The 26,370-nt window shown below is 43.9% G+C and overlaps 2 protein-coding genes and 1 long non-coding RNA gene across 9 annotated transcripts in view; 1 reads left to right on the forward strand and 2 right to left on the reverse strand.

Annotated features, from left to right (window-relative positions):
* Window positions 1-5,822: 5,822 nt before the first annotated feature.
* Window positions 5,823-13,970, reverse strand: LOC117400983 (G-protein coupled receptor 84-like). 3 transcript variants are annotated; one of them, XR_004544293.3, is made up of 4 exons: window positions 11,871-13,970; window positions 7,007-10,849; window positions 6,498-6,564; window positions 5,823-6,187 (listed from the first exon to the last, which is right to left on the reverse strand). XR_004544293.3 is itself a non-coding variant. In XM_059013118.1 (2 exons), exon 2 carries the CDS (start codon window positions 10,838-10,840, stop codon window positions 9,527-9,529), a length of 1,314 nt encoding a protein of 437 aa, XP_058869101.1. In that variant the 5' UTR covers window positions 10,841-10,849; window positions 11,871-13,970; the 3' UTR covers window positions 7,006-9,526. The 3 variants fall into 3 exon arrangements, 1 of the variants encoding a protein (XP_058869101.1); XR_009319739.1 differs by lacking the exons at window positions 7,007-10,849; window positions 11,871-13,970 and adding an exon at window positions 6,663-6,957; XM_059013118.1 differs by lacking the exons at window positions 5,823-6,187; window positions 6,498-6,564 and having other exon boundaries at window positions 7,006-10,849.
* On the forward strand, window positions 7,233-21,100 carry LOC131720866 (uncharacterized). Its single transcript, XR_009319745.1, has 3 exons — window positions 7,233-7,295; window positions 18,075-18,159; window positions 20,972-21,100. It is a non-coding gene; the product is annotated as an uncharacterized LOC131720866 (long non-coding RNA).
* Window positions 14,047-26,370, reverse strand: part of LOC117962657 (zinc finger protein 385A-like) — a 51,656-nt gene continuing 39,332 nt past the window's right edge. For all 5 annotated transcript variants that reach the window (XM_059013115.1, XM_059013113.1, XM_059013114.1 and 2 more), the window contains 4 exons: window positions 21,095-21,427; window positions 16,032-16,216; window positions 15,541-15,633; window positions 14,047-15,260 (listed from right to left, as the gene is read on the reverse strand). In XM_059013115.1, coding sequence (XP_058869098.1) covers window positions 14,994-15,260; window positions 15,541-15,633; window positions 16,032-16,216; window positions 21,095-21,427 — 878 coding nt within the window. In that variant the 3' untranslated portion in view covers window positions 14,047-14,993. The remainder of the gene's footprint in view (window positions 15,261-15,540; window positions 15,634-16,031; window positions 16,217-21,094; window positions 21,428-26,370) is intronic.

Here is a 26,370-nt window from a genome sequence, read left to right on the forward strand (position 1 = left end):
AAGGACTAACTCTGAGCTCCCTGATAGAATTCCTACAGTGACCCATCAATGTGTGCATTTCCAGCCCTGCCCCGAAATAACCCCAGACAAGGTCAGCCTCACTACAGCTTCTGAGCCACAGTACTGCGCAGTTAGTTTACTAAACCCGCCCAGCCCCCATCAAGCCACGCTCACGGCAGGCCGTGGGATTTCTTTTATTAATAATTCATGTTAATTAAATACCTGGGTCTTGCTACAGTATAGTCCTGGTACACTAAATAGTGTCTAGTTCCATAGACTGGAGCACACTGTCACTGCTTTTAGGGGGAAATGGATGGCGAGATAGAGGGGGGATAGCTTTCGTACCTGTGTCTTTTGTTCATTACTGTTTAACCCCTGAAGGTACAGAAGGAATCGAGCGCTGGCTGTTCAAAACGGTTTCTTTTTTAAAAAGACATTCGAGAGAGCGATTCGAGCATCGCGAGGAGGAAACTGACCATTCAGGTCCAGCCTGTCAGTACATTTTAAACCCTGTCGTTGCAAAAATAGGAACGTCAGCATCGTTTTTATTTGCGTGGGACACGTGTCCCTTCTACCACAGACAGTGAAGATCATTATTGTGATGCAGCTTGGGGTTGAGGAACATGTGAAGCCAGACTTTTAACAATAATAATAATAATAATAATAGTAATAGTAATAATAATAATAATAATAATAATAATGATGATCATGATGATCATGATCATCGACAGAAACTGTTTGTAGCCACTCACCAAAGACTGCTCTAGTGTTCTTTTCAAATGCATGCTTTTTTATTTTGATTTTAAAAAGCACCTTTTTGGCTGTTCAGACTTCGAAAGCTCCACAGCGGCCTGCCATCATAGCGCAGTTTTGTTTGTGTACTACATGATAGCTTGTTAGCACGAAGTGAATGTCGTTGTTTAGCCTCGGACTGGGGGAAAAAATCAACAAAACAAACAAACAAACACCAAAATAGGAACGCGGCATCAGGATGGTATGGTTTCATTTCATTGCTCTAATTCTTATTTTTTTATTTTCTCTTAGCTCAGTGTGTTGGGCAGTACTACTAATTTCACATCTGTCTTGTGTTATTCTATAACTTTGTATATTACAAAACTGAGAATGATTTTTTTTTTTTTTTTTTTAAATTTTTATTATATATGTATTTTTTAAATGTATGATTTGAATCCCTTTCCCATCTGACCTCTGCTTCCGTGACTATGGGCTATATTCAGAAAAGGACTGTTTTTAAGAAGTGTGTATAATATCTATCTATCTATCTATCTATATATATATATATATATATATATATATATATATATATATATATATATATATATATATATATATAGATATATATATATATATATATATATATATATATATAGATATATATATATAGATATATATATATATATAGATATATAATATAGATCTCATTAGTCTTAAATAAAACCTTGCTTTTAAAAATGAGAATAAACTTCTGACCCTTTTTAATATCATGGAAGGAGTGAGTGGATTTCATGATGCAAACTTGATTTAAGTTGAAAATGGACTGGGGGAAAAAAAGCACAGTCCTTCTCAAAATGTTCTTTTAAAACAGTCCTTATTTTGTGATCCCTGTGATATTAAAGAGACCCGAGTATTGTATCACGTTGCTTTCCTCGTTCCGAACAGAGAGAGAGAAACTAAGGTACAGCCGTTGCAATTGAACCCAATTTTTTTAATGAGAAAAATGTCATTGATTTCTGAAGGGCTTCTGTGATTCATAATAGATATCATGATTATTATTTTTTTTGATTATAAACGCTAAATATCTTCAAAACCTGAGTCGTTGTCGTCCAGCGATACCGCAAACGGACAGCTTCACAGCGCTAATCTTGGGCTACATGGGGTTCATCTTCGGTGGAATCGGGGTCTGAAACTAAGCTGATGAACCCCCCCTCTATTGTCAAGCAGTATTTAGAGGTGCGTTCCAGTTTATCGCTATTTCAAATGCTGGGGGCTGGTTTCACAAAGTCTGCAGTCTGCTAAATCCAAACTCGCTTCCATTTAAAAAAATAAAAAACATGCAAGAAAATAACCCATCTGTCCTTTAATCGTACAGACTTGCCGAGTGGGTTTCTACTAAACCTTATCGTTCGGATATCTTAAAATACTGTTGTTTGTTTATTTTGGAACAGGTGGCTTGCTAGCTGGCAGTGCTTTGTGAAGCGGGATCCAGGGTGGGGAGTGTAAGGGTGTTTTTTTTGAGAAATAAAATAACCCATTATTACACTCGATTTGAATAAGATTTATGAAAACATTTGAAAAAAAAATGTAGTATGCGTATGTTTTGTCTCGAAATTAGCGTAAGATTTTCTGTTGAGGTTTTATTATTTTTTAATGACATTTCTCGAGGTCTTTAGTGGGAACTAAACCTGTATGTGTTATAGAACAGATAGTTCTATAGGAGCCGTGACGTGGCCCTGCAGTGATTGAAGGGGGGCTGGTATTGCACATGTATGATTGTCTGATTTTATACTCGGTGTTGATTTCAAGTTCTTATAAAACTAAAAGTAAATGGCTCGGGCTTCTCTTCCTACATTTCAGAACCTCTCTAAATCCCCAGATATGACTATCCTGCAGAAATCAAGACTTTTTTTTTGGGGGGGGGGGGGGGTGCATTGGGAAGTTTCAAAGTATCACACTAAAGAGGTTCGTTTTTAACACCGCAGAGAAGGGCGCAGCACTGAGCTTCAGGTGCGGGTGAGATTGACAGACTCTTCTCCTGTCTCGGAGCTCTCTCTCTCTCTCTCTCTCTCTCACACATCACAAACCATGCTGGGTGTGAGTTCTTATTATTATTTTCTGTCATGCCAACATCGCTGCTTGATTTTGGGTTAAAATTAAATAAAGTATGCAAGTTGTTTCTACTGGGTTGTGTTCTATCGTTGTCTGTCGATTAGTGCAGTTTTTCAAAGGGAGGTGGAGGGGGGGGGGGTCTCCTAGCTGTGTGCTGAAGATGCACATTTTAATTTTGACTTTCCTTTTGAGAAATGCATTGTTAAGTTAAAACAAAGATGCAGGGATTGTCTGAAAGTGACCTTGATGAACGGGTGATTTAAAAAAAAAAAAAAAAAAAATGGAAAAATGTAAATAAGTTTTAAAAAAACAAAAAATAACTCGCCTGTTTAAAATGTTATAGTAGCCAATGGTAATGGTTTTATTTAGTTTTATTGTTATTATTCATTTTTAAGTTTTATTTGTACATCCCTGCATCCTGTCACAAAACACTGTGGAACCGAGGAATACTGTCGTACAAGGGGTGGGGATTATATATAATATATATATATATAAACCCCTCCAGACCCTGCGTGCAGAATTGTACCATGTAAAGTTTCCTATCTATGTATCTATTTCATAATGCATGTATGGTTGTTTTTCTCAACGTTATGGCCGGGCCACTTCTCGAACTCCATACAGTTTCACACAAACTCTTTTTAAAACATGTCTAAAAGAATTTAATAAAAAAAATGTGTGGCCACCAAACGGGATAGATAGATATATATATAAAAAGAAGTAATTGATAAACTGGCTGCAACGTGTCATCCTCTTCAGATAGCAGGGGAGAATTAGCCAGGCACACCGAGGTGGTTTAATTCGCTGCCCGGCTATTTCTACCATGCTGTCTGAAGGAGGTGGAAGCTGCAGCGTTGCAGTTACTAAACGGGCGGGTTTTCAGTGTGTGGCTTGCTTGTCTTCTTGCTTGAGTGTTTCTAGTGGTCGAGGAGTGTCCTGTTGGATCCTGGCTCTCCTCGGACAGAGAGCTGTTGGTGAACATGTGGGTTAAATGTAAGTATTGTGTGCGTCACCTATTCTGGACAGCAGAGTGAGACTGCTTTCAAAACCGGGCACTAGCCCGGGGCTGCCCAAACCAGTCCTGGGGGACCCCAGGCGTCTTCTGGTTTTCCTACTGAACCCTTAAATCAAACTAATGATTTGCTTAATTTAGACCTTTTTTTAATTGTTCTCAGCTCATAAAGTTGCAGACTTCAAGTTAACTAATTAGTGATAAAATGTGTGTTTTTTTTTTTTACATTAAGCATGTTCTTAGTTTGATTTAAGGTTTGGAGAGCTCAGTTGGAATGGAAAGCAGAAGACGCTTGGGCTCCTCGAGGACAGGGTTCGAGCAGCCCTGCATCAACGTGACCGAGCTTGTGAATGTCCAGCGGGGGGGTCGGGGAAATTGTTGAAAAGAAACGTCTTGGGGTTCTGTGACCAACACTCGGACCACAAGCCTCTCTCAATGTCTGGTGAAAACCAGTCATTTGAACCCTGTGAAGTTTCTTTAAAATATTTGTAAGTTTAGCACTTTTTTTTTTTTTTTTTTTAATAGTTCTGGATGATGAATCGAACAGTTTTTTTTTTTTTTTTTTTTTCAATTGTATTCACCGATTTTTATATAAAAAAAAAAAAAAAAATCAATGTGCAATGGTGAACATTAGCCTTACCTCTGCAGTAACTCTTTGCTCTGTACCTGTAAAATAAAAATATATATATTCACTTTTACTGCTGTGAAATCTTTAAATACTGCATGTTTTAGAAATGTAACATTTGCAGGAGGGGCGGGGGTGTGTGAAAGAGAGTTAAACAAACCAAATGTTGAACACAGTGGTTTCAAAACCTCTCTGATATTAAGATGACTGGCAAACACACACACACAACATCCTCCAGGTAAGCACTAGCATGTGTGTGATGAGCTTGGGGGACATTCTCTGGGAACAGAGAGTGAGTGACACCCCTCACCCCCTCCCGGAGTGCAGAAGGGGAGCCCCATTCCTGACCGGCCTCTCCAGACTGCAAGACCAAAGCTGGTATTAAGTGTGTGATCCAAGCAGAAAAAAAAGTTTATTTCAATATCTTTATTATTAACCCAGCTGCTGTTTGGTTTGCCTCTGGGAGATTTAGTTCTTGATCTTCCCTTGAACAGCATTGCTGTCCTGAAAGCGATGCAAACGCCCCTGTGAAGGAATTTGCTGCAAGCGATCGCGCTCCCGAGCTCATCAGCAGCTGCTGGTGTCAAAATCATTAAAAAACTAAATAATCATACATCCAACACCAGTCTGCACCAGCTCCTTCCCTCACACCGCCAGCAGAGTGTTCGGGGTTCTGTGAAACACCAGACACGAGGAAATCAGTGTTGCTTGGCTTTTATTGTTCAGTATGTTTCCTCTGCAGGTAACACAGAGAGCATTGCATTGGGGTTGGGAAGAGAAGGGGGTGGTCATGGGGAAGAGAGCGAGAGAGGGCTGCTGGATGGTGTAGTACTGACATAAAAACACATTCATATTCAGTTAATGAAAGAACAAGTCTTGGGTATTTAGGAGGGCTCAGTGGTCCCACACACACACCCCCAAATAAACCCTGAACCCACTAACCTGGCTGCTCCACCCAATGAAAGTCTGTTGTGTGATAAACAGGCTCCATTAGCCTTGTATGAGACGCACAACCTCCCAGTCGCACTCAGAGGGGAAGGAGAGACTCATAGGTGATAATGATTGAGGCACATCTGCACAGTGAAGTCGTGGTGGTGTAGTGGATTAAAGCACAGTGTTTGCATTGCTGCTGTCTGCCCTGGAGACATGGGTTCAAATCCAGAGCATAACTGCGTGTTTTATTCCTTCTGTGGCCAATAGAGGGGGTAATATATACCTGTAGTTCAACATCCAGCCACGTCGCATTGCCTATAGCACAACAGGTAAGGGCTGAGCTGCTGGGGCTGAAGGTTAGGAGTTCAAATCTAGGGTGAAGTTTTTAAATTATTATAATCATGAAAAAAATAAATATATAGTTATTTTAATAATAATTAAAAATGGCATTATACAAATTAATGACTATGACACACCTTTCAAATGTTCACAATGATCACCTCAAAAGGAAAAAAAAAAAAAGGCGAGATAAAACAGTTTTCATTGAATGCAAACATTAAAAACCAGATAGTGCAGCACACAAGGGGAAGTCGATTTTGGTGGTACAAGGATGCGGGACAGCAGTCAGAAACTGCTCCTGCACGGGACGATGCCCCGTTAATTCAGAGCAGGTGTGAGGAGTCAGTATAAAAGGAAGGCGGCGCTGCTGTGGGTCAGTCGGGGTGGAACAGGGCTGAGAGAAGAAAGCTGTTCCTCCTGGATGGGAGGGCAACACCCTGCAAAAAAAAAAACACAGAAGAGGTCGCTTTCACAGGTTGGTCTTTTCTTATAAATAAAAGGTGAGCTAATACATGAAAGAAAGAAAGAAGAAAAGAAAAAAATGAGCTAATGCCTTCAAAAAAAGAAGAAAGAAAAGATGAGCTAATGCCTTCAAAAAAGAAGAGAAATAAAAGGTGAGCTAATGCTTAAAGTGAACTATTGCTAAACTTTTGAATGCAGTTTTCAGCAGTCACATTTTAATACTAAAACAACTACCCTCGTTCTGCAGCAAAAGAGAAGGTGTAGTATTTATTATAAGTGATTTACCTTGAAAAATAATTTCTGTGTTTGAGTATTCTGGTTTAGAATCCCTGTCCAAATCTTCATTTTTATCCTGCAAAACAAAGAAACAAACAAATGAACTCGTTTCTAACTCGCTAATGAGGAATAAACAAAGTCAGAAAAATATAAATCCTAAATATAAATATAAACCCTCATTTAGTTCCTTGCAGTTTTATCTTGGAATTGTGATCGAGCGTTTCAGGTTTCTGAACTTCCCTGGCCTTCGGAGTCCAGCAGAAATCTCAAAGTGTTTTTTTTTTTTTACTCTTGGTTCGCCTGAAACAAAACCAAGACCTCAAACTCCTAGAGTGGAAGTGAAATCTAAGCCTTTTGTTACAATGTGCTTGACCCCAAAAACCCACAACCGCAACTCTCAAGGAACAGGAAAGCAAACGACACATTCAGGAGAACAAAATCATCTACAAAAACCCCCAAAGAATGTGGGTTAGACTATTGCATTGTACAAAATGTTTCAAAAAAGGATATTTTCTTACCACAAATGCTGCTCTCCTTTCTCCTGTTCGGACTTCCGTTTGTAAAAGAGCACATGGATTTTTCTTTTTTGTGTGTGTGCTAGTTTGTTCAAAACTCAAATTGCAGGCTTCAGGTCTTTGGTGTAGGCCTCTTGCTGATGCCAGTTGAGCTCAGGTGGGGCGCCAATTAACTATTAACGAGCTGATTTAAGTAATGAATTACCGGCTGTGATCCGCTGTGCTCTGCTTTCCTGGCCTGCTCCAGCGTGGACGTGTGTGTGCTTTCCTCTCGCCTCCCGGAACTTCTTGGGTGAGTCTGAGTGCCAAATTCCAACCCTATTTGGTTGTTAGTTTCAGAACTCTTATTTCTGTCTCTGAAATGTGTCTAAAGTGGAAGAAAACCTTTCTTCCCTTTTTTTTTTAAACTCTTATCAGGGTTTCAGGTTTGGGCAATGCAAGGGGGGTGGGGTGATGAAAATGCATGCTTGCCTCTGTAGCCTCGCCGTTCCATCCTGGTTTTGAGCGAATTCTCCAGTAAAAGATCTTCGGTAGAAATCCTGTCCTTGAATTTCAGCTGCGTGGACGAGGAAGGTAGTTTTGTTTCTTTTGGCTTGAGGTTTTTTTAAAAAAAAATTGCTAAACTCAAATCCCAGGCTTCAGACCTTGGGCGTAGGCCCCCTTGCTGGTGCCAATCAAATTCAGGTGGGGCTCTAATTGGCAATTAACTATTAACGAGGTGATGGGATAATGACCTTACCGGCTATGAGCTGGTCCACATGGGTTTCCTTGCCTGCTCCAGCGTGGATGCGTGTGCTTCCTCTCCTCCAGGAACTCTTGGGTGAGTCTGTATTGATCCATTTTCAAACCTATTTGTTAAGTTGTTGCGCTCTCGTATGAAATCCCTTCTCCCCTTTTTAAATCCACACTTACCTTGGGAGTCTCGCTGTTTCGTCCTGGTTTGAAGTCATTCCTCAGTGGAAGGTCTTCAGTAGAAATCCTTTCCCTCGACTTCAGCTGTTTTTTTTAGTTTAGTTTCTCTAGACAAACCCTATAATTGTGGGTCTGTGTAAGCTCTTGTATTGGTGACTTTTTTTTTTTTTTTTTTTAACCAAAAAATAATGTTGCTCTCATCAGCTGGACTTCACAACTGCTGGCTCTAGGTTCAGGTTTAGGCCTTGGAAATTATTTTGGGCCTAGTGGTTAGAGCTGAGGGACTGGGAGGCAGGCAGTCAGGCTTAGTTTTGGAGCTGGGTTGTCGTTGGAGGTCAGGGAGGGTGGTCTAGTGTGTGTTTGTGGAGGGATTTGTAGTTTTCAAATGTCATGAACTTACAGATTTTTTTTGTGGACTTGGATAGTTTTTCTTTCTCATTTTCATAGATGCATTTACTCGTGTCCCCTTTTCCTCTCACTCATTCTGTCCTCCTTTTCCTCTCTCCTCTCCTTTTCCTCACTCTCCTCTTTTTCTCCTCCTTTTCCTCTCTCTCTCTCTCCTTCCTTCTCCTCTCATCCTTTTTCCCTAGTCTCTCCTCCTTTTCCCATCTTCCCTCCTCTCCTTTTCCTCTCTCTCCCTCCTTCTCCTCTCATCCTTTTTCCCTAGTCTCTCCTCCTTTTCCCATCTTCCCTCCTCTCCTTTTCCTCTCTCCCTCCTTCTCCTCTCATCCTTTTTCCCTCGTCTCTCCTCCTTTTCCCATCTTCCCTCCTCTCTTTTCCTCTCTCCTCTCCCCCTCACCTTCCCCCTCTCCTCTCCTCAATGGTGTGTCTGTTCAACAAAACAGGATTTAAGAAATGTTATATTCCACACACACGTCATTTTTTAAAATATTACTTTAATAAAATAATATACAAATTGCTTGTACAGTGCTAACATTTATATTGACAGAAACTGACAGAAACATTAATGAACTACTCCTGAACATATCTAAGGGGGGGGATGCATGCTGTTGAATAAATATAATGCCTTCGCCATCCAAAAAAACTAAACTGAGAACTATTAAATACCAACAATAAAAAAACACTGTATACGTTGGAATTTTGTAAAAACGAAAAAAAGTACTTTTGAGGTTTGAAGTCCAGGTTCTGCCCTTTTTGCTTCAGTTCCAGTTTCTCAGCTAAGATCCGTGCACTGCTGTGTTCCAATGTGATTATCTTGCATGCTTCTGTCGATCAGGCTGATTTATCCATTCAGAGCGAAACGAGTTAAACAGCTGCTTGGGTTTGTGTGGATCGCTGTTCTGCACAGAATCTAAGAGAAGCAGCGATCATCACAAACCCAAGCTGCTGTTTCTTCACTCCTGTCACTCTGAATGCTGAATCAGCCTGATCGACCCCAGCGATCCTCCCCTGATTTCAGTGGACAGCTCTGTCCCAATACTCGGACAATCTGTTCGCGCAGCACTTTCATTCAGACTCCGATGATGATGACGATGATGAAGGTGTTGTAGACCCACCAAATTACTTGACAAACGTTTGGACTAGGGAGTGTTTTGTACGATGGTTGCTGGCTCCTGGCCTCTATGGAGAGGCGAGCTCTATCTGAACCCGCTAACCTCGCGCCCCTCGCACTGCGTCCCGCAGCCTGGCCAGGGGGGCGAGGGCGCGGGCCAGCACCCCGCGGTAGGCTTGGTTGAAGCGGCGGTTCATGGCTGCGTATAGCACGGGGTTAATGCAGCTGTTCAGCCAGGTCATGTTGGCGCAGAACATGTGGAGTGCCTGCGGGGCGCGGCCCTGGGAATCCAGCGCGTTGACGAGGAGGAAGGGGGCGTAGCAGAGCACGAAGCAGAGGAACACCGCAAAGCACATCCGGGTCACGCGCTTGAACTCCGCGTCCTGCTCCCCGGAGGAGGGCGGGGCAGGGGGCTTGGTTTTGGGCCAGCTCTGGCTCTCTGTTTTGTCCCCGGAGGAGCTGCTGGGGTCCGAACGGTCTGAGACAGGTGGTTGTTTTTTGTTGCCGTCGCTCGAGACTTGCGTAGGATCCGACTGGCTGCTGCTTGACGTTTCAGCAGGACCCGACCGGTCCACAGGTGGCGCTGGTTTCTGGGTCGGGAATCGGGCCCCTGATTGCTCGGCTGCGGCCCCCGAACTGTCTGCCTGAGACCCCTGGCTGTGATCTGCTTCCAGGTCGGTGTGCTGAGTGTTGCCGCTCTCTCCCTCTCCCTCTCCCTTTCCGGTAGCTCTGATGGAAACACCCTTCTTGATCTTGTGCCTCTCCAATGCCGCGGCCGCTGCCTTCACCTTCCTGTGGATGAGGAAATAAAAAACCCCGACGCAGGCCAGCCCCACGAAGAAGTACAGGACCAGCAGGATCGTGGAGTAGGGCCGGCCGCGGGTGCGATGGAAACTGCAAGTGCACACCTGCGTCACGAACCCGTAGGCGCCCCAGAGGGGACCGAAACTGGCCAGTCCGAGTGCCCAGGTGGAGGAGACCAGGAGGGCCAGACCGACTCTTCCGAACACTCTGTTGAAGAGCCGGCCGCGGGCCACCATCAGGTAGCGGGCAGCCGCGATGAGACAGAGGGTGATGATGGAGACTGCGTTGGAGAGGAAGAGCAGGAGAGCGAAGGCACTGCAGCCCGGGCCCCCCCAGCGCCAGTGCAAGTGCAGGTAGGAGTCGACAGTGAAGGGCTGCAGACCGGCGCAGTACAGGAGGTCTGCGACGCTGAGGTTCAGGATCAGCACGTTGAAACGGGTGTGCAGCCCTCGGTCCCATGCCAAAGCCAGCAGGGTCAGGGCGTTGCCCAGCGCGCCGCCCAGCGTCACCGCACAGCCCAGGGCAACCCCAAAGTAGCGGTACACCTCCACCGAGGGGTGGTAGCAAGAGAACGGGTCCGTGAGGTTAGAGGTGAGGTTCAGAGACATTCCTGCAAACTGGGAGAAGAGAAGAAGGGATTGGAACGGGAATGGAGTTTAATCCCTTTACAGCAAATTACACGAGAGACCCAGCTTTCATTCTCGTACAAAACACTTTGTAGAAACGTTTGTTTTGATGTAACTGCATTATTATTATTATTATGTTGTATAAAGGGGATGAAATAATTGTCTGATTTTTATGAATCTCTGCTTTTTATACACATCCTGTTTTAATACAGAACTGGACGATGAATGAAATGCATCAAAGGGGAAATATAAAGTGTACAATGAGACTGAAAAACGGAAGCCAATTCAGAGGAGTGGATTTTCAAACCTTTGTCTGTACGAAACCAACCAGAGGCAAACACAGCGGAGGCTGGCTTTGTTTGGCATACTTCACATTGCAATGTTGCTTATGGAAACGCTTGCTTCTGAAGTATAGACTTAAACAATACAAACAGCATTTTCAAATACATTGCCCAAGACTTGATACTTAATTAGGAAATTTTGGGGTTCGTTGAGAATGCCCACTTGCAGTTTTGTTGGCTTTTTGTACAGCTCTCAAAAGAAAGAGCTTTATTATAATTAACAATTTGAATGATTTGTGATAGACCAGCACTTGTCTCTGTCTAGAATTTGCAGTAAATTGCATCACAAGCACATTCAAAGATTTCAATAGAAATAAGTGTGTTACCATGGCATCAAAAGCCTAGAAATACCTCCACTGTTGTTTTGAAACACACTTTCCCTTGATAGGCATATTAAACACATCAAAATGTTAATTGTATGTATTTTTTATTTTTAGCCAAAACCCTATATAACCTTTTTTAATCCATCTATTACATCTAATTTCATCCAATAGAACTACATTTAGAAATAAAATTACACATTTTTCATTAACAAATATGCTCTTTAGCATATTTGTTATCAAACTATAAAGTCTTTGTAAAAGTGAACGTGTGTAAAGTAATCTTAGTATTGGGATGACCATGCTAGATAAATAATAATAATAATAATAAAACAAACTTTAGGAACGTACCTTATGATGCAGATGCACGAGGTGTCCAACTCAAGCGTCGACCAGTTAGAAGAGAACTCCTTTCTGTCTGAGTGTCTCTCTCTCTCTCTCTCTCTCTCTTCCTCATTCTTCGTCACCATATTTAACACTCTCGTGTTTCTCAAGCAGCCTGTAATTGAAACTCCGCAGTTTGGTAACAATTGTACAGAGCTGTACACAATCCCCCCCCACCCCCCTCTGCATCACTCTGCTTCCCCTTTCTCCCAGTCTGTCATGTGATTTCCTGGGGGGAGCCCTTTTCAACACAGTTGCTGCTCTGAAACCAGCCCCCCTTTCATACACATTTACCTCTTGTTCGTGAGCCTTTCCTTTTTGAGCTAACTTTACCATTTTTAAACAGCCTTTTTTTTTTTTTTTTTTTTTTTTTTTTTGTAATTTGATTTATTTGTCATGAATTGTGTGTGCAAATCACTGAGCGTGTGCATCACTGTGCGTGTGCGTCACTGTGTGCAAATCACTGTGCGTGTGCGTCACTGTGTGCGTGTGTCACTGTGTGCATGTGCGTCACTGTGTGCAAATCACTGTGCATGTGCGTATCACTGTGCGTGTGCGTCACTGGCATGTGTCACTGTGTGCGTGTGTCACTGTGCGTGTGTCAATGTGGCCCAACAGAGAAGTAACCAAATTAGTGACGTGTGAAATAAGCAGGGAACTGTGCTGGATTTGGACTCTGGACTCCAGACCGGAGGGTCATGGGTTCAATCCCCAATGGGGGGACACTGCTGTTGTACCCTTGAGCAAGGTACTTTACCTAAAATTGCTCCAGTATTATTTTTTACATACAATGTGTAAAAAAATAATGCGATATCTTGTAACAATTGTAAGTCGCCCTGGATAAGGGCGTCTGATAAGAAATAAATAATAATAATAAAGCTGGAACTGTGTAATTAGTTCAAGTAGGGCGAGTTATTTATTAACACCTTGGGTAGTTTTCCATCTCACAGGGAATGCTAACTGGGAGAAGAGAAGAAGGGATTGGAACGGGAATGGAGTTTAATCCCTTTACAACAAATTACACGAGAGACCCATTATAATAATAATAATCCATTCTTCCCATTCTTTTGATTTTGCTCGAGTAATCCTTGCAGTTTCGGCGTGGTTCGGATGCTTCTGTGTTTCAGAGTGGTTCAGTGTTCAGGGAAGTGAATGCTATTCACTGGGATTGCATTGTTTTATTTTTAGCTGTAACCTCGGGATGGGGGAGTCCATGCAAACCAGGGCTAGTCCTCCAAGCAGCGTGACTCGGACTGGCTTGCTCAATACAAACCTTTCGTAAAACGTTCTTTCTGAAATTGCGTTATTTTAAACCTTGCAGAACAGAGCCACACTTCCCATGAAGTAAGAACATACAACTGTAGCAGCAAAGAAATAAACAAATAAACTCCCTGAATGAACAGCTGAACGTACCCTTAGAGAAGCTCACCACAGGATTCTGTCGCATGGTTATACTCTGCATTTACCAGCGTTTACCCTGGTTTGCCATGTTTATTAAGATGCTTTACCAGACCTCTCTGTGCTTTACAATGCTTCCCTATGCTTTACCAGACCTCTCTGTGCTTTACAATCCTTCCCTATGCTTTACCACACCTCTCTGTGCTTTACAATGCTTCCCTATGCTTTACCATGCCTCTCTGTGCTTTACAATGCTTCCCTATGCTTTACCACGCCTCTCTGTGCTTTACAATGCTTCCCTATGCTTTACCACACCTCTCTGTGCTTTACAATCCTTCCCTATGCTTTACCACACCTCTCTGTGCTTTACAATGCTTCCCTATGCTTTACCAGACCTCTCTGTGCTTTACAATGCTTCCCTATGCTTTACCAGACCTCTCTGTGCTTTGCAATGCTTCCCTATGCTTTACCACACCTCTCTGTGCTTTACAATGCTTTCCTATGCTTTCACTGTGCTTTGCTTACACTTTGCTATGCTTTTTTACCATGAAGATTTCATAAAGGTTTCACAGTAAATTCCAGAGCCCCAGTTCAGTGCAGTCAGCAGAGAGATCTCCTACTCCAGCCGCCTTTTTCAAACGCAACCCAAACCCCAGCAAAATAACCCCCCCCCCCCCCCCCCCCCCCCCCAGTAGAAAGCTAGTGTGTGGGTGTTTTCTGTTTCCCCAGGAAGTCCTTGAGTTGCTTTTTATTTTAGTTTTTTTATTGATTTATTATTTCTCGTATTTGTTTATTGCATGAATTAAGAGTAACCAGTAAGGACTCAGTATTGCTACAATCTCCATGTTCGTTTTTTCCTATATAGTCCGTTTTAAATTCATAGTCCGATCAAGCAAAGGCATAATTCAACTGGGGAGGGGGACAAGTTTGGAGAGGTGGGGGGGTTACTCGAGCCAAACGTGCATTAGAAGTCCTATCCTCTATAACAACATGAACTCTAATAGAAAAATATCTATTTATTTTTATTTTATAACATTTTCTCATTGCTAATCGTATATGTCTGTGTTCTACAGAAAAAAAAATGCATTTGATTCTTGGGGGAGGGGCGGGGGGGATTTTAAGTCCATCCTTGCATATATATGTGTCCCGTCCACAGCGTCTGCCTGTCCAAATGTCTCTTTTGCTGGGTCTATTTCTGACATTGACGCCAACGTTATCCTCTTTTTTTCTGCTGAATTGAAGCAGTGTTGTCGTTCTTCAGATTTCTAAAATCACTGGGTATTTCCCCTCTTTCTTCACTTCACCGTATTTAACTCCTCTCCTGTTTCTCAAGCAGCCTGTAATTTGAAACTCCGCAGTTTGGCAATCCCCTGCACACAATCTCTCTCCTAATATAGAGTTAGGGTCCCCACTTCCCCAAAAAAGGTGTTGCAATACAATGGCTTTGTTCCAGTGTCTCTGATTGATATGATGATTCTGTTTCAGTGGCAAGGAAAGAGTCAGGGGTTGGTCAAGCAGTTTAAAGGGGTTTCCTTATTATTAGTTAGTTTTTCATCATCTTTGGAATTGAGGGAAGGTCAGGTTATGAAATGAGGGTTCGTTATACCTGCTGTTTTCTTGTATTAGTTTTTTTTCACAGTGTGCTCTTCGGAAGTGTTTGCTGCTTCTGATTGGCTGTGCTGGTGGGGGTGATCAGTAGGGAGAGAAGATGATTGGCCCATGGGCGGTGCGGATAGGTCCAGGGGCGGGTCTTAGCAGGGTGTGGCTGAGGGGTGGGCCCTGCAGGAGGTGGTGGTGGTGATGATGCGAGGGGTGGTGGGCGTGGCCGGCTACTGCTGCCCGGAGAGCCAATGGGGAAGAGGAGGTGGCGGCTGCCATCGCCGCGGCAATGACCAGAGGACTGGGGAGGAGCCCCGCCCCCAGAGACTTCGGGAGGTCTTTAGAGAATGATAGAGTGGACTAAAGAGAGAGAGACAGAGAGGGAATGGGTGTTAGGAGCACCCTGCAAACAGGCAAAATATCACAGTTCACTTTTCTTCAGAAATAAACTAACTTTTTTTTTTTAATTCTATTTCAACACTCAAATCTAGTGCTGTAATCTGTGCACTTTTTAAAACCCATCTCTGCACCCCCTCACACTTGCTGTCACTTTTTCCTCCATCCCTCAATCTCTCACAATCCCTTTTACTTCTATCCAGCTCTCTGTCTGTCTGTGTCTGTCTCTCTCCTCCACACTCACAGTGAGGTCTCCTGTCCGCTGTTTCTTGCCTCTGTTCAGTAGAGTGTTGGGTTTCCCTGCCACCCCATCTCTGTGTCTGCGACTGGAAATGTGCTGAAAGAAAAGAGAACCGGGAAGGAACGGGGGGTCAGCTGGGCAGAGTCTCTTCTATTCGTGAAGTCCTGGACCACAAGACGGATCAGGATAGTGGCTTAGCAGACTGGGCTGTGTACAGGGTAGGCAGAGTAGCAGTTTCACCCACTCCTCCAGGTTTTACTATGAGCTTGATCAGCCACAGTGTGTAAAGGTAACAAGCTCAGGTGTGTCTTTATTAAACTCTTAGTAAAACCAGGAATGGATCACGCTGCTATGGAACGGGAGTCTTGTTTCCATCCCTGCCAATCCTGTACAGCCCAGTCTGCTAAAGCAGTGTCCGCGAGGGTGGGTCACCAGACTGGGCTGTGTATTGACAGTAGTTTAGCAGACTGGTTTGTGTACCGAGCCCCCCTCACCTGTTTGAGCTGCCCCTCAGAGTTCACTCGCACGTTGCAGATCTCGCAGTGGAAGGTCCTCTCCTGAGTGCTGGGGTCCGCGGGGGATCCTCCCTGCTCCGGGGCCAGCCGGGGGCCCAGCCTGGGATACGCCTTGATGGGGCCCAGCCCACTGCGGGCCTCCAGGATGGTTTTGTGTTTGGTGCCTGCGAGGGGTAGTGGGAGAGTTAGCGAGAGCAATGCTGTCCGGACTCGCTCTTCTACCCGAGACCTACAGGCTGTTCATTCAAAATGTGGGATAAGAGTGTCGTTCTGGGGCTCAGTTAGCCAGCCGCTGATACAGCCCTGTTCTGTACTGCAGTAAGAAACGTGACTCAATAAAAAAAAAAAAAACTTTCCATTCTCCACCGGAGGGGGCTAGAGTCACAAATGCATGCACACATTTTATCTATGTATCTATATAAGTGTATATAAATCTCACACAGCTGTATAGTCTCTTGGCTCTCATAGTTAAGCTGCTCTGGGCTGATTCTATGCTGATTCAAATCCCCCTCGTTTCTTTCTTTTGAAACTCAAATGTTTTGCACTCTTTGGCTGCATAAAGAAAACAAACCGCAGCGCAATCTATTCTGGGAGCTGGAGCTGAGATCGGGGGGGGGGGGGGGTGGTGTTGGGTAATCTGCACAAGCAGGGACGAGGCACAGCTGTGTGTGAACAAGTTGTTCATGTAGCTGCTTTTGACTTGTTTTAAATAAAGCTCTCCCACTTCTATTTCACTTTATTTATTTTTCTGTAATATAATCTCCACTTCGCACAAAGTTTCCTACAAACTCTCAATTAGGCAGAATAGTAGTAATAAGCAAACCTTATGCAGTTCTGAGCAGGAGTTTTTAAAGGATTAAGTCAGCCGCACCCCCACTCTCTCCTCCTTGAAGCCTTATAATAACATTCATTAAACCGCAACTTGTTTGCTGGCCTGACTCCCAGCCCTGATGCAGCCAGCTGTGTGATTTACAGAGAAGCCAGTCCAGGAATACTGAGACACCAAACAGCACCCTGCCCCACCCATAGCCTGCTCCCTGCCTGCTACATCAAAGAGAACTCCACTCTCAACACTGCAGAGCGCTCTAGCAGTATAGGAAAGAGAACTCCACTCTCAACACTGCAGAGCGCTCTAGCAGTATAGGAAAGAGAACTCCACTCAACACTGCAGAGCGCTCTAGTATAGGAAAGAGAACTCCACTCAACACTGCAGAGCGCTCTAGCAGTATAGGAAAGAGAACTCCACTCTCAACACTGCAGAGCGCTCTAGTAGTATAGGAAAGAGAACTCCACTCTCAACACTGCAGAGCGCTCTAGCAGTATAGGAAAGAGAACTCCACTCTCAACACTGCAGAGCGCTCTAGTAGTATAGGAAAGAGAACTCCACTCCCAACACTGCAGAGCGCTCTAGCAGTATAGGAAAGAGAACTCCACTCTCAACACTGCAGAGCGCTCTAGCAGTATAGGAAAGAGAACTCCACTCTCAACACTGCAGAGCACTCTAGTAGTATAGGAAAGAGAACTCCACTCTCAACACTGCAGAGCGCTCTAGTAGTATAGGAAAGAGAACTCCACTCTCAACACTGCAGAGCGCTCTAGCAGTATAGGAAAGAGAACTCCACTCTCAACACTGCAGAGCGCTCTAGTAGTATAGGAAAGAGAACTCCACTCTCAACACTGCAGAGCGCTCTAGCAGTATAGGAATAGAACTCCACACTCAGCACTGCAGAGCACTCTAGTAGTATAGGAAAGAGAGAGAGAGAGGGGATAAAGTCAATAGTTTAAACCAATGTTTAGCTCTCTCCCACACTATGCAGACCCCGGTAACTAGCATTTATCTTCAGTTTACAAACAAAATCAAATGAACCACTACTGTACACAAACCCAAATCGTACCCTTGCTAATGACTGGGTTTTGTTGCAATATTTATTTTTGTCCAAACCAGCAACCCGCGTGTGCTCGGATTTGGAAGCCTTGTTGCTGTTTTTTGTTTTAATTTGTTTTCTCTGCTTTCTATGGCAGGAGGAGGAGAGGCATCGCAGCTGTGCAGTGTGGGAAAAACATGAACTCCAGAAGAGCTTGCATTGGGAGTTGTATGGTGTGGGGGGTGGGTTTTTTTTTTCTTAAGTTTAGCTAGCGAATTTTCCATTGCTGTCCAGACTATTGTCCTGTGAGATTTCAGAGTAAAGAACACATTGTAATTGTATTGCATTAGACTGAATGTTCCTCGCCACACACTGCTGGGGTTAGATGCTGTATCAGAATGCACAGGTTTGCTGTCTGTAAGTCATCTGTGATGCTCAATCATGAGATTTCAGAGCAGTTTTAGACTGGAGGAAAGTGAGACAGGCGTTTCTAATGCTAGTGCCTTCATCAGTGTTATTGAAACTAGAAGAAACCGAGTCAAGCAGACAGGCGTTTCTAATGCTAGTGCCTTCATCAGTGTTATTGAAACTAGGCAAGTATGCTGAATATGTTCCAAAATATGGCTACAAAAAAGGTAAGTAATGTTTAGTACCGAGCTGTTCAAGATGAAGCTGAAAAGGTAAGTGTGTCTGACCGTATACAGAGTGTCTGAGATGGGGATAAAGAGGTAAGTGTGTCTGACCGTATACAGAGTGTCTGAGATGGGGATAAAGAGGTAAGTGTGTCTGACCGTATACAGAGTGGCTGAGATGGTGATAAAGAGGTAAGTGTGTCTGACCGTATACAGAGTGTCTGAGATGGTGATAAAGAGGTAAGCAGTGTTTAGAATGCTTTCCAAGATCTGGCCAAAAAGGTGAGTGTGGTTCAGAGTGCCGAGGGGCTCCTGAGGTCCTGATTGAGGGTAAGTGATGTTTAGGGCCGAGCTGCTCTTGAGATGGAGCTGAAAAGGTGAGTGTGGTTCAGAGTGCCGAGGGGCTCCTGAGGTCCTGATCGAGGTAAGTGATGTTTAGGGCTGAGCTGCTCTCGAGATGGAGCTGAAAAGGTGAGTGTGGTTCAGAGTGCCGAGGGGCTCCTGAGGGTCCTGATCGAGGTAAGTGATGTTTAGGGCCGAGCTGCTCTCGAGATGGAGCTGAAAAGGTAAGTGTGGGTGACGGCGTACAGAGTGGTTCCTGACGCGGTGATCAAGGTAGGGTTTGTTCAGTATGCCGAGGGGCTCCTGAGAGGCAGCTAAAAAGGTCAGTGATGTTTAGAGTGATAAGAGGCTCCCTAAATACGGCTAAAAAAAGGTAAGTGACCAACAGTGGAGTGCGCGGCTCCCAGTGGACTGGCTGAAGAGGTAAGTGACTCACTGAGGACACGGAGGAGCTCTCAAGATAGAGCCAACAAGGTAAGAGTGACGTACGGAACTGTGACTGACTTCTCATATCTCTAATGCTAGTGCCTTCATCAGTGTTATTGAAACTAGAAGAAACCGAGTCAAGCAGACAGGCGTTTCTAATGCTAGTGCCTTCATCAGTGTTACTGAAACTAGAAGAAACCGAGTCAAGCAGACAGGCGTTTCTAATGCTAGTGCCTTCATCAGTGTTATTGAAACTAGAAGAAACCGAGTCAAGCAGACAGGCGTTTCTAATGCTAGTGCCTTCATCAATGTTACTGAAACTAGAAGAAACCGAGTCAAGCAGACAGGCGTTTCTAATGCTAGTGCCTTCATCAGTGTTATTGAAACTAGAAGAAACCGAGTCAAGCAGACAGGCGTTTCTAATGCTAGTGCCTTCATCAGTGTTACTGAAACTAGAAGAAACCGAGTCAAGCAGACAGGCGTTTCTAATGCTAGTGCCTTCATCAGTGTTATTGAAACTAGAAGAAACCGAGTCAAGCAGACAGGCGTTTCTAATGCTAGTGCCTTCATCAGTGTTACTGAAACTAGAAGAAACCGAGTCAAGCAGACAGGCGTTTCTAATGCTAGCGCCTTCATCAGTGTTATTGAAACTAGAAGAAACCGAGTCAAGCAGACAGGCACTTCTAATGCTAGTGCCTTCATCAGTGTTACTGAAACTAGAAGATACCGAGTCAAGCAGACAGGCGTTTCTAATGCTAGTGCCTTCATCAGTGTTACTGAAACTAGAAGAAACCGAGTCAAGCAGACAGGCATTTCTAATGCTAGTGTCTTCATCAGTGTTATTGAAACTAGAAGAAACCGAGTCAAGCAGACAGGCGTTTCTAATGCTAGTGTCTTCATCAGGGTATTGAAACTAGAAGAAACCGAGTCAAGCAGACAGGCGTTTCTAATGCTAGTGTCTTCATCAGGGTATTGAAACTAGAAGAAACCGAGTCAAGCAGACAGGCGTTTCTAATGCTAGTGCCTTCATCAGCGTTATTGAGGTGAAACTAGAAGACACTGAGTCACTTTTAGCCGCTGGGACACTCATCCATCCACCCCCCTCCCCCAACTCCCCCACACAATCTGGACAGCACATGGCTGTGGGAAAGACTTGGATCCTAATTAATCCTGAACTCTAAATTGCTCCCAGACTGTTTTTTTGTTTTTGTAGCGTTTCTTGTGGTTTCCAAACAGATTAGTCACCCATCGCTTGACGTGTTTAAGCAGCGTTGGAGCGGAGTGCGGCAGGGTCTACAGCTTCTAATTTGAGACCCTCTTTTGAAGTGTCTCCGCGCCTTCAAGAACAAACAGGAAACGCGCGATAAAACTGACTAGCAGAAATAAACTACTGCTTTCTGCACTACTCTACTCTCAATCCCGCTGAAGGCACCAGCATTAGAAACGCTTGTCTGCTTGACTTCCCCCATGAGTTTATCATTGTGTTTTTATAATCTGTAGCAAGCTATTTCAAAAAACTTTGCAAGCCACTTTTTTTTTTAAAAGGTAATTTTTGTGCAGAGCCAGATTTGATCAAACTTTTTTTTTTTTTTTTTTTTTTTACATTGGAGTCTTGCATTTCATATTTTAGTAATTATTTTATTTTCTTTTACAGCACAAACTCAATGGGGAAATCGCTGCTTCTGAATCCCATTAAAACCCGACTCCAGCTCCAATCTGGTCTGTGATTTTTAGCTACTGTATAAACAGCATCATGATCTCTGTCTTTGTCTCTCACCCTTGTTGTGTGCCTCTAGTTGAGACAGGGAGTTGACGGCCACCTTGCACAGAGAGCAGTACAGCAGCTTCTTCGCCTTGTCCTCTTCAGATTCTGGGGTGGGGGTGAGGGGAGAGCCGTTGGGGACTCCTGCAGGGTCCGCTCGAGGGGTCCTGGCCCCGGCAGAGCCCCCCTGGGAGGGGAGAGAAGAGATGAGAGCGCCCCCTGGCACGGGCAAAGGCAACAGCGAGCAGGGAGGCAGCAGCATGGGGGATTCCGGAACTGGAGGCGGGGCAACTGGAACTGGAGGCGGAGCAGGGGTGGAGACTTCCATCTGTGGGAGGGGCTGATCATCTACAGAGGGAGACCAAACTGTGAGTATTTATTTCTATACAAAGTGCCTGCTGATTTTAGACACTGCTGTTTTAGACCAGACAGAAGTGCATTTGAAACACATGCACAAGACTTCAGAATGTTTGTATTACCACTACGTGTAGATCAAATATTAGTTTATTCACTTTGTGACCACAGAGCCAGCACAGGTACATCTCAATAATGCAATCACTAATACAAAGAGAGACCCAAGAAGACCACCTGATAAAAACAATTACTATATACATCCAGAATATATATATATATATATATATATATATATATATATATATATATATATATATATATATATATATATATATATATATTCTTCAGTATACACATACCTTTGTGTTTTATTTTATATTCAGAAGTGCCTGCTGCTTTAGACTAGACTGGGGGGGGGGGGTCTCTAGGGGTTGGGTGACTTTACTGTTAATGAATCAATGAACTACCTAAATCCATGCTTTTGAACTAAAGTTTTGCATCGCCCTATAGAATGAACACATTTTGCTTCATGAAGTTGAATGCAACCTGCTGAATAATGTTACGTTAACATACTGAATGACACACCGCTTTGTAGTTTTTCCCCCCATACACTTCACTTAAAACTGACTTTTTGAAAAACGCGACGTTTTGAAATTGAACATGAAATACTGTACGGCTATTCTGGCTCCCGGTAGACAATTTGCAGTATCATTTTGTAGTTTTTTTTTATTTGTATTTGATTTGCATGACATGCAAAGCTTGCGGTCATCGCTGCTGTCCAGGCAGCTCTGAATGGTGGTTCTGTACGATGATGGTGGCTGCATTGCATACTCGGACTGCTGTCCAGGCAGCTCTGAATGGTGGTTCTGTGCGATGATGGTGGCTGCATTGCATACTCGGACTGCTGTCCAGGCAGCTCTGAATGATGGTGGCTGCACTGCATACTCGGACTGCTGTCCAGGCAGCTCTGAATGGTGGTTCTGTACGATGATGGTGGCTGCATTGCATACTCGGACTGCTGTCCAGGCAGCTCTGAATGGTGGTTCTGTACGATGATGGTGGCTGCATTGCATACTCGGACTGCTGTCCAGGCAGCTCTGAATGGTGGTTCTGTACGATGATGGTGGCTGCATTGCATTAGGGCAGCAGTGTGGAGTAGTGGTTAGGGCTCTGGACTCTTGACTGGAGGGTTGTGGGTTCAATCCCCAGTGGGGGACACTGCTGTTGTACCCTTGAGCAAGGTACTTTACCTAGATTGCTCCAGTAAAAACCCAACTGTATAAATGGGTAATTGTATGTAAAAATAATGTGATATCTGTATAATGTGAAATAATGTATAATGTGATATCTTGTAACAATTGTAAGTCGCCCTGGATAAGGGCGTCTGCTAAGAAATAAATAATAATAATAATAATAATAATAATAATACTCGGACTGCTGGCCCCTGTTGAAAAAGTGTCTCTGACTGTTATGATCCCAGCGCGTGAAGGGTTAAGTCAGATTTCAGGAACTGGACGCTGCTTCACCTCGTCAGCGGGGCTAATTAATCTTTAACGAGCTGTGAAGCTGTAGCGTACCCGGCTGTGCTGAAAGTTTAATGTGGTGCTCGTGAATTATACAGCATAGTGTCGCCTCAATAACGCTGAAGGCACTAGCATTAGAAACGCCTGTCTGCTTGACTCTGTTTCTTCAAGTTTCAATAACACTGATGAAGGCACTAGCATTAGAAACGCCTGTCTGCTTCACTCGGTTTCTTCTAGTTTCAATAACACTGATGAAGGCGCTAGCATTAGAAACGCCTGTCTGCTTCACTCGGTTTCTTCTAGTTTCAGTAACACTGATGAAGGCGCTAGCATTAGAAACGCCTGTCTGCTTGACTCGGTTTCTTCTAGTTTCAGTAACCCTGATGAAGGCACTAGCATTAGAAACGCCTGTCTGCTTCACTCGGTTTCTTCTAGTTTCAGTAACACTGATGAAGGCGCTAGCATTAGAAACGCCTGTCTGCTTGACTCGGTTTCTTCTAGTTTCAGTAACACTGATGAAGGCGCTAGCATTAGAAACGCCTGTCTGCTTGACTCAGTTTCTTCTAGTTTCAGTAACACTGATGAAGGCACTAGCATTAGAAACGCCTGTCTGCTTGACTCGGTTTCTTCTAGTTTCAGTAACACTGATGAAGCCATAAAGTCCCATGTGATCCCTGGTTTTATGCTGTTGTGTTCGACACAAGATGCAAGAATAAATCAAATCGCTCTCCTGAAGTTTTTAGACGGATGTTTTTACAGCTGTTTTAAAAATGGAGCAGAGCAGAACTCCCATTGCAGAGTCATTGTGTGAGCTGCAACTATACGACCATTGTGGAAAATTCAGACGTACCAAGAGTTAGACGAATACCTAAAACAGACTAAGAGCCCTAGACTAAACCTGAGTCAACACATTTTAGGGTTCCTTAAGCATTTACTAATGACAAGGCTTGCATTGAGGAGGGTTTTGTGGTGTGTGTGTTTTTAAAAAAAAAAAAAATTTGCAATCGCTTTTGGTTACGGAGGTACAGTGTATTTTAAAATGGTTAAAGTATGATGCAATACAGACGATAACGAGGCCCTGTTTGGAGCAGATTGTAGAATGGAATAACCTCTTCAGACGTGTGTGTGTGTGTGTGTGTGTGTGTGTGTGTGTGTGTGTCTCCCTCCCTCTCTGTGGGGTGAAGGGATTCTAACAGATTTTGATCTGGCACCCTGCGTAGGCCTGTCCTCAGTTTAATTACTTTTTATTAAATCCAGATAAGCTTTGGTTTTCATGTTGTAATCGTTTTGGCGCCCCACATCCTTTCTCTTCTCCTCCTCATGCTTTTTTTCACTTTCTCTCCCTCAAATTTTTTCTTGTCCTTTTTTTTCTCTCTTTTCACAGCTCAAATTGAATTGTAAACTATTGCAGTACCAAAACCAGCCGCTAGAGGGAGCCACCGTGCGGGAGGGCGCATGTTGTTTTTATTAAAATGTTTATTCGTAAATACAAGGTGCGGCTCCATTGACTAAGATCCTGTTGTGTTTCACGAGTGATCTCAAAACAGCACGTTGCTATGTGGTGTGAAAACCTGGAAGGAATTTTAAACCGCGCTGCCAAATAATTATATAAAGTGGGCACCTCGTCAACATCCTACCAGTCACGAAAAAATAATTTTAGAACTTGTGAACTCGGCACAAAACGTTCTGGCTTGATCCGAGACCGCCTGATGCTGCAGCAAGTATATTTCAGTGCAGTTCAGTTTCAAACACAGGCTTGATATGTAAAGGGTAAGACCTGTTTTATTTTTAATAGTCCAAATCTGTGTTTTAACCTTTTTCCCTGCTGGGCTGTTTTGTGAAACCTGAGAAGCAGTATAGATCAGTGATCGGAAGACGACTCCCATTGCAAAGCATTTGGATCCATGCCTGGTTTTACTGTGAGTTTAAATCGGACACACCTGAGCTTGTTACCAATACACACTGGGGCTAATGAAGCTGCTATGCATTAGGAGTCCTTATTTCCATCCCTGCAATTGCATATCGGGAAGGTTTTTGCTATTCGAAATCAAGCAAGAATAAAAATGCATAGACTTGTCTCGCGACAGCCTTCGAAAACAACACTGTGCACATAATCGTACATTAGTAATTAGAATGACCGCTGTGCAACAGGAGTCTCCATTTCCATCCCTGTAGACGGTACAAAGCCTCCTCCTTCTCGGATCTCTCCACCGCACAGCAGACTGTCATTCGAGCCCTGTGGACGTTAGCGTTCGTAACTGATCACTCCATTAGCTGGGCTAGTGTAAGGTGAGCTCTGCTGGGGTCTGCTTGACTCCCGTCTCTCTGAAGATGTCCGAGCAGGAAGCCAGCCATGTTCCCTAATTAATCTCTCAGTACAGCGCTCTCCCGTAATGGAACAGGGATGGGAATAAGACTCCCGTTGCACAGCAGTTTGATCCATTCCTGGCTTTTACTATGAGTTTAAGACACACCTGAGCTTGTTACCTAGACACACTGTGGCTAATCAAGCTCGTAGTAAAACCTGGAATGGGTGACACTGCTGTGCAAAAGGAGTCTTCTTCCCACCCTGGTTCCATCGCTATATGAAAGCAGTGCGTTGTAAAACTGTATACGCTAAAGAAACTGTAGTTTGGAAGCAGAGTAGAAATCGCACAAGTTCTGTTCATGTGCTTTGCATTGTACGATATGCAGTTTTTTTTTGTTTTTTTTTTAAATTTTATTTTTGCTGCGCTTTTGCCTCTTTTTAGGGCGTCTGTGTTATCCCACTTCTCTCTAATTTTAGCTTTAAGAGCCTCTGGCTTTGGGATCAGAAAGGCTATATGAGGAGGAGGGGGGATAAACACAGTGAAATTACACAGCTGGAGTGTAGGCGTGGGCCAGCGTTGTCGAGTCTGTGCCCAGCGGCTCTGTGCGGCAGGCCAGAGATCCACGCTCGGCTTCACCACAGCTGCGGTCTGTACCGTGACAGACCCGCCCGTGTAACCGTGTACCATAATAAAAACACAGTGTAACACAGCACAGTGACAGCATGGTAAAGCATAGGGAAGCATTGTAAAGTACGGAGAGGTTGGGTAAAGCCTAGGGAAGCATTGTAAAGCACAGAGGTCTGGTAAAGCACATGGAAGCATTGTAAAGCACAGAGAGGCCTGGTAAAGCATAGGGAAGCATTGTAAAGCACAGAGAGGCCTGGTAAAGCATAGGGAAGCATTGTAAAGCACAGAGGTCTGGTAAAGCACATGGAAGCATTGTAAAGCACAGAGAGGTCTGGTAAAGCACAGAGAGGCATGGTAAAGCACAGAGAGGTCTGGTAAAGCATAGGGAAGCATTGTAAAGCACAGAGAGGTGTGGTAAAGCATAGGGAAGCACTGTAAAGCACAGAGAGGTCTGGTAAAGCATAGGGAAGCATTGTAA

The sequence above is a fragment of the Acipenser ruthenus genome, chromosome 45, assembly GCF_902713425.1.
Source record: "Acipenser ruthenus chromosome 45, fAciRut3.2 maternal haplotype, whole genome shotgun sequence".
Taxonomy (NCBI): Eukaryota; Metazoa; Chordata; class Actinopteri; order Acipenseriformes; family Acipenseridae; genus Acipenser; species Acipenser ruthenus.

Coding starts and splice junctions, on each gene's coding strand:
- LOC117400983 (XM_059013118.1), bottom strand. CDS start 10,840: ATGTCTCTGAACCTCACCTCTAACCTCACGGACCCGTTCTCTTGCTAC.